Consider the following 19,110-nt stretch of genomic DNA (forward strand, 5'->3'; position numbering starts at 1 on the left):
AAAACAGAAATAAATATTAGTGAGGATATTTGCTAGGGACAACCACCTTATTACATTACAAATTTTATCATTTTACATTTTTAGCATACACACTCTAAAAAGTTCAGGTCAGTATGATACATTTTCAAATACAGTCCATGATTGGTCAATCCAGGAGGTATACTGAGGACATTAATTAATTTAGTGTTAACCCTAATGGGGAAGTTAGCTACAAAAAGAGAGAATTAATTGGAAGAATTCAAATCACAAGGAAGTTACAGCAAGTAATATTTATTGAGCATCCACTGCGTGCTAGCCACTGTAATAGGCATAGGACAAAATGATATAGATCCTGCCCTTATGGAACATACTGCCCGGTGAGGGGCAAATATTCACAGAAGTATATAATTACACACGTGCAACTGCCAGGAAGGAAGTGTACAGGAAGCAGGCATAGCCTGGGAACCTAATTTAGTCTAGGGAGTCAAAGACGGCTTCCCTGAGCTAAGAGCTCAAGGATGAAAAGTTTTGACTTAATGATGAAACATAAGGAGCCATTTCCCCAGAGGCCGACAATAAAATTTTTTAAAAGGATTTATGAGCACCTACTGTACAAGGTGCTAAGAAAAAAAAAAGTGACTGAAAATTACCATTAACATCTAGGAGATTACATTCTAATAAAGCAGACAGATACATAATTAACTGTACTACAAGAAAGTAAAAAATAAATGTTCCCTATCAAAATCCCAATGACATTTTTTGCAGAAATAGAAAACTTCATACTAAAATTCATATGGACTCTCAAGAGACCCTTAATAGGCAAAGCGATCTTGAAGAAGAAAAAAGTTGGGATCTCACACTTCCTGATTTCAAAACTTATGACAAAGCTATGGTAATCAAAACAGTGTGGCACTGGCATAAAGACAGACTTCTAGACCAACGGAATAGAACAGAACATGCAGAAATAAGTGCTCACATATATGGTTAAGGGATTTTTGACAAGAGTGCCAAGACCATTCAATGGGGATAGGACAGCCTTTTCAAAAAAATGATGCTGAGGAAACCAGATGAGCACAGGCACAGGAACGAACTTGGACCCTTACCTTACACTCTATACAGAAATTAACTCAAAATGGATCAAAGGGCTAAAAATATAAAACTCTTAGAAGAAAACATAGGGGAAAAGGTTTATGATAGTGGATCTAGCAATGATTCCCTGCACATGACACCAAAAGCATAGGCAACAAAAGAAAAGATTGGTAAGTTGGACTTCACCAAAATTAAAACGTTTGTGCAAAAGTCACTATCAACAGAGTAAAAAGGCAATCCACAGACCAGGAGAAAATATTTGCAAACAAAAAATGTGATGAGGATTGACATTCAGAATATACAAAGAACTCCTATAACTCAACAAAAAAAACAAACAACTTTGATTCAAAACTAGGCAAAGGACTTGAACGACATTTCTCCAAGGAGGATATACAAATGACCAATAAGCACAGGAAAAGATGCTCAATATCACTAATCATTAAGAAAATGCAAAATCAAACCAGAATGAGATACCGCTTCACATCCATTTGGATGCATATTATCAAAAAAAGAAAAAAAAAAGAAAAGAACAAGTATTGGCAAGGATGTGGAGACATTGGAATTCCTGTGCTTTGCTGGTGGGAATGTAAAATGGTGCAGCTGCTGTGAAAAACAACATGGCTATTCCTCAAAAAATTAAATATAGAATTACTATACAATTGAGCAATTCCACTTCTGGGTATATAACCAAAAGAAGTGAAAGCAGGGACTCAAAGAGATATTGGTACACCCATGAACACAGCAGCAACATTCACAACAGTCAAAAGGAGGAAGCAACCCAAGTGTCCATAGACAGATGAATGGATAAACAAAATGTAGGGTATATACAATCAATGTTATATTATTCAGCCTTAAAAAAGAAAATCTTAAAAAAAAGAGGAAATTTTGACACATGCTACAAAATGGATGAACATTGAAGACATTATGCTAAGTGAAATAAGCCAATCACAAAAGGACAAACATACATTGTATGATTCCACTTATATCAGGCACTTAGAGTAGTCAAATTCATAAAGACAGAAAGTAGAATGGTGTTGCCAGGGGCTAGGAGAAGGGGAGAAGGGGGAGTTGGTGTCTAATAGGTATAGAGCTTTAGTTTTGCAAGATGAAAAGAGTTATGGAGATGGATGGTGGTGATGGCTGCACGACAATATGAATGTATCTAATGTCACAAAACTATACATTTAAAAATGGTAAATTTAATGTTATATATATTTTACCACAATAAAAAAAATGCTAAACAGCTGTCCAGGCAATGTGCTACGGAATTTCAAAGAGAAAGGATGATGGGAGACTAGGGAAAGGATTTAGTTCAGTTGGACTTTGAAGGGATTTAATAGGAAATAATGGGAAAAGACATTCTAGGCTCTGAAAACTTTACTATCAAAGGCAGAACTATAAAAATATATGGCAAATGGGAGACCTTACAACACAGCAGGATAGCTGCAAAGTAGAGTATGTGGGCAGTTATTAGCTGGATGAGTTCAGGAAAACAGGTTAAGTCCACATCATTGAAGGACTTAAATATCATGCTAAGGAATGTTAACTGAATCCTGAAGGCAACAGAAAATTTTGACAAGTTTGGGAAAGGGAGTGAATTTCCACATTCTGGAAATTTAACTATGGGAAGAGATGATTAGAGGCTACTGTGATTGGAAAGGTGGCAGATGAGGTCCTGAAATAGGTAAGTGGCTGTATGTATGAAAAGAGATAAGCTCAAGGTATTTCAGAGAAAGAAGCCATAAAATTGCTCTACCAAGAAAAGTATCTTAAATCCATTCATTTATCTCTATTTTTACTGCCCACAGCTTAATCCAGGCCTCCAACATCTCTCTCTTGAAACCACCTCAACAACTTGCTGACTGGTTTGCCTGTTAAATGGGTTTTCTTGAAATGTAAATCAGACTGTGAAATTCTCTGATAAAAACTTTTCACAGACTTTCCACTGCAATCACAATAAAATCTCAACTCACCGAGTGGCCTACAAGGCTGTGGTACATAGCCCTCATGCCCACGTCTCCCACTTCAGAGCCCACCATTCTTCCTTTCACTCCCAATTTCCAGCCACCCTGGTCTTTCAGATTCTTGAACAGCCCCGGCCCTTCCCCATCTCTGGGCATTTCACTTGCCATGGCTTCTGCCTGGAAATCTCTCCCCCCAGATCTTTGTGCCACTGGCTTTTTCTTACCCTTCAGGTTCAACTGGCAAATGACTCAGAAGGACTTTTTCTAACCATCTTATATCTAAACTAGGACTCCCCTTGTTTCCTCTATTGTAGTACTCCGTTCATAGCACTAGTATAGCATCTTTACTGTCTCCTCAACTATGACCATGTTGTTCACAGTTATAGATCCAGCCCCAAGCAAAATGTCTGGCACCCAATGAATATACACTAAATGAATAAATAAACAGGAACCAGCTGTGAGTATGTATGGTGGTGAGGGAAAAAGAAAAAAATAGACTCTAATGTTTGGAATTCAGACTGCTGCGGGAAGAGGCACAGCGTGATTAAGGTGAGAGGGACAAGTGATTGTACAAAATCCCTGGACAACGATATGTCACAGGTGCCAGTAGACATCCAAGTGGCTGTTGCCAAACAGAGGAATCGGAAAAAGGCTGGAACAACAGAAACTTGAAGGTAAACTATCTCTTCTTCAAAAACAACTCTTAAAATCTCTCCCAATTTGTGGGTGAAGGGGAGCTAGATGGAAGGATAATTACATACCAAATTTTCTATAGATAGCTGAAACTGTTTAATTTCACGAAGGGTCTCATTATCTCTTTTCACTTCATTCACATATTGTGCCAAGTCCTAAAAAGAATAAAGAAAAGGGTACAAAAAGAAGGCAGGATAAGATTAGAGAAGACATGAGAACTGTTTGAAAGGAAACACATCATTAATTTCATTAGTAGTAAAAGGAACAACGGTAACTTTTCAATGACAATAAAATGAATCCCCAATCCATCAAAGCTGCATCTCAAAAGCAATTTAAAAATGTCCGGGGTACAGCTGGGAAGATGGAAGAGTTGTCATTTACCACACCCCTGAGAAGAGTCAGGATAAAAAATAAAAACAAACAAAATATGCAGCCAGGCAGAACAACCAAACGGAAATTAGGTCAGGAGAATGTAAATTCCAAACACATTAATAACTGACCTCCAGAGATAACATCGTTACCTGGGTTAGAGTAAGGGCAACCATGAAGGATCAGAAGGAGAAAAACTAACTGAAAGTCAGAAAATGAATCTAGCAGGACTGTTTTCTGCAACCAGTCAGTGTCTTTGAGTTCCTGAGAGCATTCAGTCAAGGAAGCCAGCTCAGTGTGCAAGAGTTGATCAAAGAGAAGTAAAGGAGACAGACAGAAACCAAAGAGCACGAAAATGAATTCAAGGGAACAAAACACCGGCCATGTTTCTCCATGTGCCTTCACCTACTTTAAACTGTCTTTTCTCATATTTGAGGAAACATTAGCTAATCTTTCCATACTGTAACTAGCTATTTTTATTATATGTGCTCTAGATTTTCCTGTTTTCTAGGTTCTTTTTCTTTTTTCTCTACCCTCTCAAATTCATTTGCAACAGTAGGAACAGAACTCGGACAAAAAGCAGGTCTTAACTTTGTTCTAAATGAAAGTCTAACTTTTCATAGGATATATCTATAAATGATTTCTGTAAAAACTGGAAACTCGATGTGATTTTTTTTATGATAATAAATAATTGTGTGATGTTTCCTGACAGGGTACTAAAATCAGCTAAATAGCAGAGCTAACACTGAAACTGGCATGGAGAGACAGAGAAGTAAGCATGCACTGCTCTGAGCAGAGTCACATTGCCATTTTGTTTTGAGAACAGATATCTGCTTATGTTTTTTTAGGTTAGGGGCAAATATTACTTCTTTCAAAGTCAAAGTCCACCATAACGTGGAAATTGGGGTTTTACAGATTCCCCAATATGTTCAAAAAGTTTGCCTTTATCTACTCGTAGTTCTTGATTTTCAGATTTACCTGAAAATAGAAACCCAAACTGAAATCCACTTGTGTTGATGCACAGCATCCACAAAGGTAACCCCGGCCAATAACCCTCACTTAAGGAAAATCAGTCACACTAGTGTTCCATGTCACCAGCTGACCTGATGCTCACAAAGCCAACAGTTTTCTGTTAGTAACCATAAAAAGAACGTAAAATAAAACCATTATATTAAATCATTCCTGGTGGTTATGAAAGCTGTCATGTTATTAAATAAATAAGAAAAGTTATTTCAATACACCTCTTGGTTTTATGTGTTTTTGTCTAACAATTAAATCCATGCAACGATATCTATTTCAGTAAAAATATCTAGCTCTCCTCACCAAAAGCAAAACTATACAAATACCTATATACATTATAATATATTATCATATCATACATATGTATTAACAGTTTGTATTCTATTGTTTTTAGGCAAGAATAAAAAATACAAACAAGTTGATACATTTGCCTTACCTTCATTGCATCAAGAGCCAGTTTCAGATTTGCCTTCTCCACAGGATCAGTGGTATGTTTGACCAGCTCCTATTTGGAAGATATAGTTTAGTACTACTTTCATCAAACTACAACCAAAACTTATGAAAGAAAATATTTAAAAAATAAACCATTTTTATCATTATCCACACCATAATGTGATAAATCAGATGTAACTAAGCTCTATTTTCATCAAAAACTTCAAACTGTAAGAAGACCAACTGGACAGCAAAGAACCTGAGACAATGGTTGGAAACATTTTCTTTTCAAAGATAAACCTGAATTCTGTGCCCCACCATTACACTGACACTCTTCCCAAACGGTACAAAAGGTCCCCTCAGCGCCAATTGAATTGATACTTTTTACTCGTTATCAAACTTGGTTTCTCTATAGCTTTTGATTCTGATGACTGCACCTCTCCTTTGGCTTCAGGGACATTAGGATCTTCTGTTTGTTGCTGTTATTGTTGTTTGTTAGTCCATTGTCTGTTAGGTCCATTGTCGTTCGTTTATTTGTTGTTCTGCTTATCCATCGGTGTTGCATACTTTCTTCTTTCTTTATCTGCATCTTAGAAAGTTATTGTTCCCTCGATTTTCACCTTAGTTTTCTGTTATTCTTACTTTACATACACTGCAAATTCTATCACAACCATTGCCATAACGTCAACTGTCACCTAATGAGACAATCACTCTCAAATGAATGTGCTCACCTCAGAACTTACACCTGAGTCTCAGACTCTTATGTCCAATGAAATAGTTCTACCCATTAGAACTAATAGTATCTCACAAGCCCCTCTAATCCAATGTGTCCAAGCTTCATGGATCTTCACTCACAACCCTACTCTTGTTCCTGTCTATATTTTATTGAATGATGGCACCTTCATCAGTGTAATCACTCTAGCCGAAACGTAAAAGGTGTCCAAGGTCTCCCAGTCTCCCCTCTCTCTTCCGAACCTCACTATGTTCTGATGATGTTAACCTTGATCCTTCCCCTTGAAACCATCCTCACCGCCCTACCTTGGTTCAGATCCTTACTCTTCTTAAATGGGTCATTATAACAGGCTTCTGATTAATCTTCAGACTTGCAGTCTCTCCCCACTACAATCTATTCACTCTATTGACATCAGAGTTAGGTTTCTCAATTATAAATTAGATCTTGTCTCTACACTATTTAGACTTGTGTGATGCCCACAAAAGTTTCACGTTGTTACCCATACCTCTTAGTCAGACCCTTCATGATCCGAATTCTGCAAACCTCTCCCAACTTCTCTCTCCACTTCTATCCAAACAATCTGTAGTCTATCCATATTAAGTTAACTGTGATTCTCAAAATAGTTCTAATATCTGATCCTATTAGGTATGCTGTTTTCTCTCCTTAGAAAGCCCTTCCTCTCTGATCCACCTGTCAAACTCTTATTCTTCCTTCAAAGCCCAATTCAAGAATCATTCCTCTGTGAAGCTTTCTATGACAGAGGCATCTACTCAAGTCCCCAGCCTCCTTAGGCATAATTAACCAAGCCTTTATTTGTACCACCTCTGTACCCTCTGCATACCTATCACATTGTGTTGGCAGCTTACATTTCATTTTCCCCATCTAAACAGTGAGCTTTATCAGGGCAGCGGGGCTGTTTTTCAACGTAAGTGCCTAATATTGGTGCGGCAAAGGGGAGTCACTCAAAAATCTTGGCTGAATTCAATACCAGTAATGTTTCTAATTGTAAATAGGACCTATAGACATCAAATCTGTTAAGTATAATAAACTTGTCAAAGTTATATTCTTTTATTTCTATTTTTACTTTCCCTTTATTAAATAATAGTAAATTATTTGCACTTTCAAACTCCTCACTATAAAATATTCTAATTTTATAAATCTGTGATTTCAAATCATAAAGCATTTCAAAAATGATTTTCCCACTAAAATCTAGTAGTAGATAGGAAATATTCAAATTCATACCACATTTATTCAACAAATTTCTCAACATCAGACAAATAAATTCTACTCTACACTATTTTGAGATGGAAAAACATTTCTAGAATTTTTATCTGTGTGTGGTGCCCCAAATAAAATTTTTCCTATTTTAAAAAATCATCATGAAACCAAACATAATTTTGAAATTTAAAATACAAAACTACCCAAGAGGAATTAGGAAACAAAGTTTGTGGAATTTAAAAAAGCTAAAGTCATATTTTATACTTTTATAAATCTGTCTCAAGCCTTAGAAGTGACCAAAATAGATGTTTTTTTGAAAATCGCACCTACTAAATTCTTCCATTGATATTTGACTATACCAAAGTTACAAAATAAATTATCTTTTTTTGGACATGTTTTTAGTTCCATGATGTCTCAGAAACTGATTGCCTGAGTCTTCCTTATTATTTTTTCATAAAATCTAATTTGATTAAGTTGCTTTGAGTTTAGGTCTCATAAATGTTTTAATGCGTTCTTAAGAAATAACCAGGGTTTGAATTTTTCTGATTTCTCAGTAGAACAAAAATAGAGATGACTAATAATTTTGTGGCTACAGTTCAAGAAATTTAATATACAAGATGTACATAGCACAGCAGACTCAAAATTATATTTCACATACAGGTAGTAGATCTTTTTAAAATGACACTTCACAAGCATCAGCAGAGTTGACAGACTAATACGGTAAGACATTTCTTTGGAGCAGAACTAATGAGTCTCCTGGTACAGCTATCAAATTAAATTTATAAGACTCTCCACCCTCATTAGAGGACTAACCGTGGAAACCATAAGCTTCGGGGTTATAACAAGAATCACTTCAAAATAAATGTAGTCTTATTATAATTTACTATAGCAGAAAGCAACACAGAACATGACACAATTCTCTCTAGTTTATGGTTATAAGGCGAAAGGGCTAATACAATTAACCTGCCAATATTCAAGTGTATCGCAACAGTGAGATTCTAATAAATGATTACTGCTAACTACAGAAGACTTGGTTGAAGGGATCTTTTTATTTGTTTTGCCTTATTTTTTAATTTTTTTGGAGCCAGTTCTGTTGGAAGGACACAAAATGTGACTTTGTGGAAGATACAGAATCATCTAATAGGAAGAAAAAGTTTCCAGCTGTTCTGTTATTTCCCACATATCTACACTAATAATTGAAAATTATAAGGGGATAGAGTCCCAAACACAGAGCCTCCAGAGATAGCTGATGTTTCATTGATATTTTGTTGAATGAATAAATGAACAAATAAACAAACAAACAGTGTCAAGTTACATACCTGGAGGAGAAGGTGATACTTTAAAACACGTTGCATAGGAACCACAAGCAAATCTCGAAGAGTAAATTTCCCATTATTTGCTCTTTTGGAACATTCCTAATAAAATGTTTTTTAAAACTTTTTAAAAACTTTGTTAGTTTTAGCAAAGAGAGTCATAAAACAAACATTGAAAGATGCAAAGGCCATAAACAACACTGTTATTATATAATAAATATTTTGTTGTTTTCCTTAACCATCCCTCTTTCTAAAAAATAGCAAGTATCTTCAATTAAAGACCAAAGAAATAAACTTTGTAGCATTTCAACTCTCAATATGAATCCATAAGTAGAACTATTTTATGCATGAAACTTATTTTCTCCAGTGGCCCCCAGGGTCTTCCTCCACTTACCCTTATAGCTCTACTTTCCACTAATCTCCCCTCCTGGGCCTGTGGGCCAGGCATCAACAACAATTCCCTACGCATCAAACCTGCCATGTGCCTTCCCCACCATCATACCTTGGTTCGTTCAGTTTCCCCCAGAAGCCGTGTGCTTTGTCCAGCTTCCAGCAAAATTCATCATCCTCTTAAAGAACCATACTTCTAGGCCTTTAGTAATAATCCCAATCAAAATTTTGCTCTCTTTCTCTATGCCTTGCAGCTCTTTTAATTATTGTTGTACATAATATCTTCCCCAATATATGATGTCTTTTATACTTCTAAGAATCTAGTATTTGCTTAATAAATATTTAACTGCATGAAATGGAATGACTGACTCCGAAAATTTGCTAATATATAAACCTACTGCTAGATTCCAAGTTATAAAAGCCTCAGATTTTACTTTCTTAATCTCACGCTCTTCTTTCTTAAAAGTTTATCTAAAAATAGTATTGATTTGTTCACTCTTTTGACATTAACTATGACTTTGAGGAAGGTACTCTGAATTTGAAGTGTCAGCCTGAATTTAAATCAAGTTTGGCAACTCTTGGCTGTGTGACCTCGAACAAGTTGCTTTTCTAATTTTACTGTTTCTCACATATCTGTGGTGTAGTCCAAAAAAACAGTGAAGTTCCATAAAAATATTATTAGCAAGAAATTTAATAAATTCAAAACCCTCAGACAATTGCCCATCCCAGACCAAGGACTTTTCCAGTTCATGGAAGGAGTTGTGTTCAAGAAAATACTCCTTTGCTCAGAAGTTTCACCTTTGCCCACATTTAGCTTTTCTGGCACATGGAAGGATGTATGATCAGGAGCTATAGAGCAAACACCATTAGCTCTAATGACCATAGTGACTTAATGAGTGCCTGACTACAGCTCTTAAGCAAGAAGAATTGGGGACACATCTTGACAAGTTAGCTCATGTCTTGTCAATTGCTGTGGTTCACTGGAAGGATAACTATTTAAACTGATTTCTTGCTTTACAGATTGTAGAGAGTTCTGGATCATGGGTCTCAGATATGAGGTTAAACTGTTAATATTATTGTAATGAATAGGTCTCATCTTTACAGCTGTATTTTAAACTCCTTGGAATTGAAAGTGTATCTTACACTTCATATATTATGCCTTCTTAACACAGTGTTAGAAAAAAAATGTTATACATTTAAAATTCACTTTGTTATGTTATGGAAGTTAGTTTAAAACTGTTAGGGAAAAAAATTAGTTCTTTAATTTCTAAGTTATAGGCTTAGGAAGTAAAGAAACTAACATTACTGGCATTTCCTAAAACTGAGGGGCCTGAGACTAAAGCATAAAATTCTTATTAATATTGAAAATAAATAAAAGGTAGAAATGATTCTTCCAAAACATCCAGTCACATGCCTAACCTAAACTCCAATTGTAATTGAAAAGAAAATAAAATGGAATAAGGATGAGCTAGCTCACAGGGCAAGATAAAGAGACTCTATTATCCTTCACCCCATGTTATTTTGGTTCCAAAGCAGAGAAGAAAAAGACAAAAATCAACAACAGCAAAAAAAGCCACAAAACGGAAGACATGAAGGAGGCAGAAAGATACCAAGAATAGCAGCTTTCCCTGCCTCATGCTGAGAATCGCAGAACACAGTTCCAGCAAAGAGTATTTGCTGAGGTATTACAGTAAGTATCTGATTAAATACCGCCACGCGCTGCGTAACGACATCTTCGTCAATGAAGAACCACATAGATGACGGTGGTCCCATAAGATTAGTACCATATAGCCTAGGTGTGTAGTAGGCTATACCACCTAGGTTTGTATAAGTACACTTTATGACGTTCGCACAATTACGAAATCACCCGACACATTTCTCAGAACGTATCCCTGTCATTAAGCGACACGTGACTGTACTTCCAAATCAGGCCATTGGTCAGAGGTAGGGGCCTTTCAGATGAGGAAATGACAGCAGCAGTACCCCACCCTGAGTCTTTCAAACTCAGCCTGAGGTCCTCTCATTTCCTAAGACTGATAGTGACTGCACAAACTATGTACCTAGAATCCCAGAGAATGGTCAGTGGGCAGGGCTTTGACAGTGACTCTGAAAGAAGAGAGAGGAACATTCAAACAATGCTGAGAATATAATGAAGGGTTGGTTGACAACTTGCTGACTCCTGTCTTGAGCCAGAATTTTACATCTTCATTAAAAAAAAAAACTACTTTAATGGTAGCTCTATTAGGAACTAATTGTGTAAGTTGTAAAGTTTTATCTTACCATCATATTTTAATTTGAGTCAAGGTGGCTCATAGTTCCATACTTATGAGGTTCTATCTCCAAAGAGGAGCAGGAACCCTTTACGCTAACAAGGTTGTCAGGATGTTATTTAGTGGTGACTCAAACCATCTCCAGACATAAGGTCTGTTTCATCAAAGGATTGTAAGAGGTAAGGAAAAAAGATCCATGACAGAGAGTCAGTACATTACTTGGTAGCCTGTTGATGTGCAAACTTTCTAACCAATCGTTCCCCTCTGTGGAGTTATGAGTTATGAAATTATACCAGGTATGCTAAAACAATGAAGGGGTTCTGATTTGAAAATCATCTGCCTCTTTTTTCCCTGTTCGTCATCTGACCTCAGTGATAAACTGAACAAAGAGAAGCAAAGGGGATATTCAAGAGCCAGCTAAGCCACACACAGTCATTGACCAGTTGACTCTATACCCCTACCTGAAACTTAAGAAAACCCAAACATATGGATAACCTATTTGAGATGATAATTCATAAAACATAATAATTTTTCAAAAGTTCTTTGAAAGTGCACAACTCTTCTTGTGGGGAAAAAAAGCATGATGTCCAAAAAACATGACTTAACACTGTTTCCAGACTTATTTTCCATTGTTACCACGTGCTCTGTTCATACTGGCCTACTCCCCATTTCTCAGACTTTCCCAACTCTTCTGGTCAAGACATACCAATTTTTCCAGAATGCTCTCCCTGGAATCTTACTTGTCAAGACTCACCCCATTCTTCAGTGACCTAACTCAAATGCTACCTCTTCAGAGAAATCCTCTACATTCTACCTAAACTGATCACTCAGTCTTACTCAGGGAGCCCTGTCAACGAGTGCTTGTCACAGTGCATATTATATTTGCATCTGTCTTGTCTTCCTTCTTATAGGCAACATCCATACATTTGTATATGCCTGAACTTAAATGTCTTATATTTTTAACAAACATTTTAAATCTACATATACATTATCTTACATATATCTTACTCATCCTGCATCTCTTACTACCTAGGTGATTCTGGGTAAATTACTCATAATCTCCCTGAACCTCAGCTTTCTCATCCATAAGATAAGAAAGTTAAGTGCATATATCTCACAGAGTCAAGAAGACCTAATGAGATAATGCATGTAAAACACAGAGCCATAAGTCTTAGATTTTACTACTGTTATTATTACTACTACATATTATTTTATCTATTAAAATATTTTATAAAATTGACATGAAATTATATTTAGAATATATGGGGAAATTTACTATTGCATTGATCATGAAAAGGAATATATTGCTTTTAGGCTTATTTTACTTTATTTCGTAAACAAAAACAAAAACAAAAAATAAACAGGCACCTCTAATTTTAGTTTGACGTCTTCTTTTGTCTTAGAAATGTAGTCTAAACTAGAGATGGCCGACTCCACTCCACTGCAGTACTGCCCATAAATAACCAATCTGAAAGGAAAGAGGAGAGAGGAAGAAATCTGTAGAACAAACCAGGAATGAAGTAGAAGGGGAAGAGGCAGAATTTCCATCTACTTAAAACCACAGTTAGGCAGATCAGGCAAATCTTACCTGTCCTTCACCTCTTACTACCTAGGCAACCCTGGGTAAATTACTTATAATCTCACTGATCCTCAGCTTTCTCAGTTCTTTTTAATACACACCATACATACAGTCATAGAATGTGTGTCACTCATATTTATGGTATAAAAAATGACTAATTTTTCTTTCTAAATTTGAATGGGATTAATTCCATGTACAATTTTATAGCAAATAGATTTTACAAACTGGCTTAATGACTATTAATTTGAGTATGCATATATACCACAAAAACAAAATTAAAAATTTCTGTTTCAGTTCCTATTAGAGATCACCTTTTTACTGTTTACTCACATTTAGATAGTTTTATTTTACACTAGAATTTTATTGTAATCACTACTTACAACTCCACTCATTAATAAACCTCCTACTCCTTCCTACTTTTTAATTAAGGAAAATACATTATCTGAAAAGTGGGAATGAGAGGGCTGAACTGTGCTGGATAGAAGATAACTCATGTTGCATGAAGTCTGAGCCTGCTTCAGGAAGACTATCTCTGGAGTAAAATGGATATTTTGCAAAGAGGCCAGGTAATTTATTGTTTAACTCTCTACTGGAAAAAAACTACTAATAAGTTAATGTTTATCTCATTGTTGATGCAAACCAATTCATTAGCCACTTAGTCAGTACTAGGAACTATAGGGCTTGATTTAAAAAGAGAGAACTACATTTCAAGCAAAATTCCTTGGTACTTTAATTCATGTGAGTTGTTCAGATTTTTTTCTCAAACTTAGAAAAGGAAACTGACTTTACCTGTGAATCTAATACTCCAAAATAGAGAAGTATAAAGTATTAGAGCTGGAAAAAGCACTAGGTACCAGCTAATCTACCCCTAATATTTACAGATGGAGAAAAGGAGGCTCAGAGTTAAAATGACTTCCTGAGAACTACAGAAGTCCAGAGTGACAGAGTCTGTAAAAAAAATCTGCATGTTCTGACTGGCAATGCAAAAGTCTGAATGCTTTTTTTTTAATTTTTTTTTTTTCTGATATACATATAGAGCTCAAACTACCACCCTGAGATTAATTGTCCCATGCTCTAATTACTGCCTAGGTAGTATCTTAATGAACAGTAGTAACAGCTATTCATGAGCAATTTTAATACTAACCTTCACTATAATTACAAACTAATAGCCACAAAATTTTAAATTTAAAAGTTACCTTTCCTTGTAGTTAATGAAAACTTGATACAAGTTCTGGTCATTTTTATTTACAATGGAATCATGAATCTCCTGCATTAGGTTCCGATGAACTTTTACAAGTTCCTTAGAAAAGAAAACAATGTCAAAGAAAATTAGGAATCAGAACCAAAAAATCACCCCAAACCCAGAATCTCTATTGTTGATAGACTTGCCATTCCAGTCTATGCTGAATGCTCTCAATATATAAACCTGCTCCATCAGTAAAGAGAGGAGGAAGAGGAGGGGGAGACCGGGGAGAAAAGACAGGGAAAGTAGGGAAGAAAGGGAGGGGAAGGAGGGGAGAGAGGGAGAGACAGGCCATGTACATGAGAAATAGCAATTTCAGATCTGACTTGAAAAGCCAGTGTCCTGTGAAAAAAGAAATTATCTCACTAGTTATTAAAAGGTAATTTATTCCTTGTATAAAAATATGTACAGCTCATTTTCATTTTATAATCAGTTTAAATTTTTAAATAAAACTATCCAAGTGCTTAATGTTTTATTGACAGGATAAAGTAATGATTCATGTCCTCGGGATATAGAAATGTAGATTTGTACTTTGGTCAATTAGTGGTGTCCTGGTGCTAAGCTAACAATAATCAGACTAAATTACTTGAAATGAGATAACTAATGGCATAAATAAGGAGCAAATAAATTGTACTAGGCAGTTTACTAGAGCAACTCAAAAGCCAGATTTTCACATTTTTCCTGATAAACAAGTAATTTTCAGTCAGGCAGTAAATACATGTCACAGCCAGGAAATGACGAAATTCAAATCAGGGTGCCAATTCTCCCATTATCTCTTCCCATGTACCTTGGAGCACACACTGATGTCACAGCATGCCCTTTCCTTAGAAGGGAGAAAATGAAAACATGACTATGTTAGCCCTGTCACTTTGTTGAGGAGTATAAAAAAACCATAAGAATAAGGACTGTCAAGTGGGTCCTAAGTTATAATGACCATATTTATCAAGATCCTCATCTTCCTAGAACGTGCAGTTTGCTTTATGTTAAATGTTCACCTGATATTGTGATCTTTTCCTCCTGCTGTGTTACAAATCAATGGGAAAGTCTTCATTTGGCCAAAATCAGGGAAAAGGGCAACATGCCACAGCTAACCAACTGTGCATATCAACACTGAACATAACAGAATCAAAATATTAGGGACCTTTCAGGTGATACAAGCAAGCATGAACATAAAAGCTTATATACTGTACATAAAAGCTATATATTAAAATCAAAGCCCGTTCTAGAGGTCCAAGAACGTGCATCTTGCCTAGCATGACCTCCAGTGGCATAGCAGTTGGTTTGCTTCTATGCTTCTGGATAAATCTTTTTAGGATTGTAAGATAGTTGTAAGGTACCCTGAACCTAGAAATGCTTACATAAATGTGAGTTTAGATCCATACAACTAGAAGCAGAAAAGACCAAAAAGCAAAGGCCAAGGAAGTGGAGGAATGGTGCAAGTGAAGGAGACTGATGGAGTCAGGACAGTGTCTCTAAGTCGGAGTCGAGGGGCTGGAGGAATGACAGGGCAGGGAGTGGGGCCGAAGAGACTCCCACAAGACACAGAGACAGTAACACCAGGGATTAGCCGAGACTACCTCATCGTGACAAGCAGTCGGGGACAATACATGCATCTTACTTATCCATTTGTGTTCAGCATACATTCTGATTGACTTTTGGTTTATGATATGACATATCAGTTATGTCTAGAAAACAAGGCTATAAGAACTCAGGAGGCAAAAAACAGTCTCAAAATTCTTAAAAAATACAGGAGAATATTAAAATAGAAAATGAGGATTTTATAGAAGTATATACCACAATTTTAGCTAGCATATTTTTACTTACAGGAATGTTGATGAATACTGAATCAAACTCTGCTGCTGTCAGAAATCTTTTTAATGGTGCCATGAAATACTACCAGGAGAAAACAGAGAAGTAATAATTAAGCACAACTTATCCTAATCTATACAATAGTTTTTCATCAATAAACAATACATATTTATTGAAAGTCAATTGTTTATCAGTATTATGAATACCAAGAAAAAAGCAAAAACTATTTTCTCTATCTTAAACATTTATACTTGAACAGAGATACAGACATAAATATAAGTTAATACATTTATACTATAAAATAGAAAGTTTAGACAATAAATGCTGCTGAAAGTAAGAAAAAAGAGAACACCACTGGCCAAATTGGCAAAAAATGGTAACATTTTGGAGACATATTTGAGGACTGATATAAAATATCCCTCAAATGCCTTGTGGAGATTCTAGATCCCTGAGATCAATACTCTGCTTATGCAATTTATGGATCATCCCCCTCATTCCTTGAGAATTTTAATTCTGTTGTATCTCTTTCTATTACTACTCCCGTCTTCATTCTTGGCAATCTCAGTATCTGTGTAGATGATCTTTCCAATAGCCTGGCCTCTGTGTTCCCTGAACTCCAACAGTCTTGCACTCCATCATAACTCAGCTCCCTGCTCTTGCAGTCATATCCCAAGACCTTGTCATAATCAACAACTGCATATGCTCCATAGCATTAATTTCAAGCAATCAACTCTCTGACCCACTACCTCTTACCTTTACAGCTCACTCCTTCAAGGAATTCTTCAATCCTGTTGGGTCTGCCAATCCACTGACCATCCCACATCTCTCATGTCCCCGCTTCCCTCTTTATGCAGTTTACACTACATGAACCATCATCAAAGTCGCTTCCCTGCATATACCCCTACCCTTTCTTCTTCCATTGTGCTTTTCTGGAAAAATGAAAACCCTGATTAAATCTAGCTTGCATTATATTTTGTGCCTCTACCTAAGAAGTTAAACATGAACTCTATTGATAGTCTAATTTTAAATATAATCACAAAAAACAATTGAGTCTGTAATGCTACATAACCCTACTACATTTCCCTAGTCAATTTACTCTCCCACTCTCCTAAACAACTCTTCCATACCTTCATCTCTTTTCCTAAACTTCCAGAACTTTCTCCTGTTTCTCATTCTCCTAACCTCTAAATGTTAAAGTCACCAGAGGTGACCTCAAACCTCTCCTCTGTCAACATTCATTCCCTAGGTGATCTCATCTAGTCCCATGGCCTTAAATGCCATGTGTAATGATAATGGCTCAAGATATATGTCAATTCAATCTTTCTCCTTAATGCCAGACTCATATATCTAACTTCCTCCTCAACACATCCCCATGGAAACTAATAGGTATTCCAAATTTAGTATGTCCCAACAGACTTGTGATTCCCAAACCTGTCCTTTCCCATCTCTGTAACCATCTTCACCATACACACAGTTGCTCATGCGAAAAACCTAGCATTCCCAATTGCTCTCTTTCCCACACATCCTTTACCTAATTCATCATCAAATCCATTTGGCACTACTTTCAAAATTTATTCAGAATGTGACCACTCCTTACCACCTCTACCAGTACCATCATTTTCTGTCAACTTGATTACCACAATATCCTTCTAAATTTCCTCCCAGTTTCCACTCTTGCCTGACAAAAGCCAGAATGAGCTGTTAAAAACTTACATTAGATCATATCACTTCTACTCAAAACACTCCAGCTTTGAGCTAGATGCTCCCAAATGCTCCTACATGACCTGTTGGCTCACCAGCTCTCTGATCTCACTGTTCCCTTTACTCATTCTGCTTCAGCCACCTGGACTGTCACTGTTCCTTGAAGCACACTGAACACTGTCCTATCTGAGGGCCTTTCTCCCAGGAACTGTTGTCTCTGGGTTATTTTCATGGCTTGCTCCCTCAATTCACTCAGCTGTCTGCTTTAATATGATCTTATCACAGAGGCCTTCTATTACCCCTCTCTATAAAATCATTCCAGCCCTCCTCCATCATCCCTATTCTCTTCCCAGGCCTTATTTTTCTTCAGAAAATTTACCACCACCTGACGTACATTTGCTTACATTATAAACCCTCCCGAGAGAGAGAGAAAATGTCATGAGGAACAGAATTTTGCTATGTTTACTGCCATATCCTTAGTCCCTCAAATAGTGCATTCAGATACTAAGAAATCAATAAATAGTTATGGAATGAATAAATCTGCTCTGAGATCTCTAAATCCAAAATTCTACTGAAAATTAGAATACACACACACACATATACAGTAGAAACACTGAGCCCAATATATTAACTACATAAGGCAATATTTGGGCATCAAGAATAGTACCTTATAACTTACTTTTTCTATTGACTCCAAAGTCTCTGTATATTTTTCTTCTGTCTGCTTAATTTCTGCTAGGCAGCAACACCGTATGTCATTTTCTGGACATTTCTGCAATTAGAATTATCAAATTAAAATTATTTAATAAATCCATGTATTAATCTATCTGATAGTAAATAGAAAGATATCAAAATTATTGCTGATTTTAAGCTTTCCATTCTAATAAAACATAGCTGAAAGATATAATAACTGCATTTGTGAAGTATCTTTGTTTTTTTTTAAATTTTGAATAATATAAATGAAAAAGTTTTAGATAATTAAAAATAAGTTTCTGAGTTATACACTCTTTAAATTAAAACATCTCTTTTATTATAAATGTTACTGAATCTGGAAACAACACAATGGTGTAATACAGCCTCCTTAATGCATGGCACTCTTTACAAGTGCTGTAGAAACAACTGCAAAAATAATAAAAGGATATTTGGTAAATATAAATCTTCAAACATTTTTTCAAGGGTTAACATCTCTGTGTTTGGCTCTTTTACTAGGTGTTTAAAACTGGAGGTACTAGAGCATAGTATGAAGATCAACAGTATTGAGATCGGATAGAACTCGGTTCAAGTACAGTTTTGCTGGTATTAGCTCGT

General features: G+C 36.1%; 1 protein-coding gene across 1 annotated transcript in view; it reads right to left on the minus strand.

Annotated features, from left to right (window-relative positions):
- The window catches only part of VAV3 (vav guanine nucleotide exchange factor 3), a 352,245-nt gene that overhangs the window by 159,708 nt on the left and 173,427 nt on the right, over window positions 1–19,110 (minus strand). Inside the window, exons 6-12 of the mRNA XM_058538664.1 lie at window positions 18,482–18,574; window positions 16,117–16,185; window positions 14,246–14,349; window positions 12,839–12,938; window positions 8,817–8,912; window positions 5,551–5,619; window positions 3,794–3,880 (exon numbers count right to left, since the gene is read on the minus strand). Of these exons, the coding sequence (XP_058394647.1) occupies window positions 3,794–3,880; window positions 5,551–5,619; window positions 8,817–8,912; window positions 12,839–12,938; window positions 14,246–14,349; window positions 16,117–16,185; window positions 18,482–18,574 (618 nt within the window). The remainder of the gene's footprint in view (window positions 1–3,793; window positions 3,881–5,550; window positions 5,620–8,816; window positions 8,913–12,838; window positions 12,939–14,245; window positions 14,350–16,116; window positions 16,186–18,481; window positions 18,575–19,110) is intronic.

The sequence above is a fragment of the Diceros bicornis genome, chromosome 4 (assembly GCF_020826845.1).
Source record: "Diceros bicornis minor isolate mBicDic1 chromosome 4, mDicBic1.mat.cur, whole genome shotgun sequence".
In the NCBI taxonomy this organism is placed as follows: domain Eukaryota; kingdom Metazoa; phylum Chordata; class Mammalia; order Perissodactyla; family Rhinocerotidae; genus Diceros; species Diceros bicornis.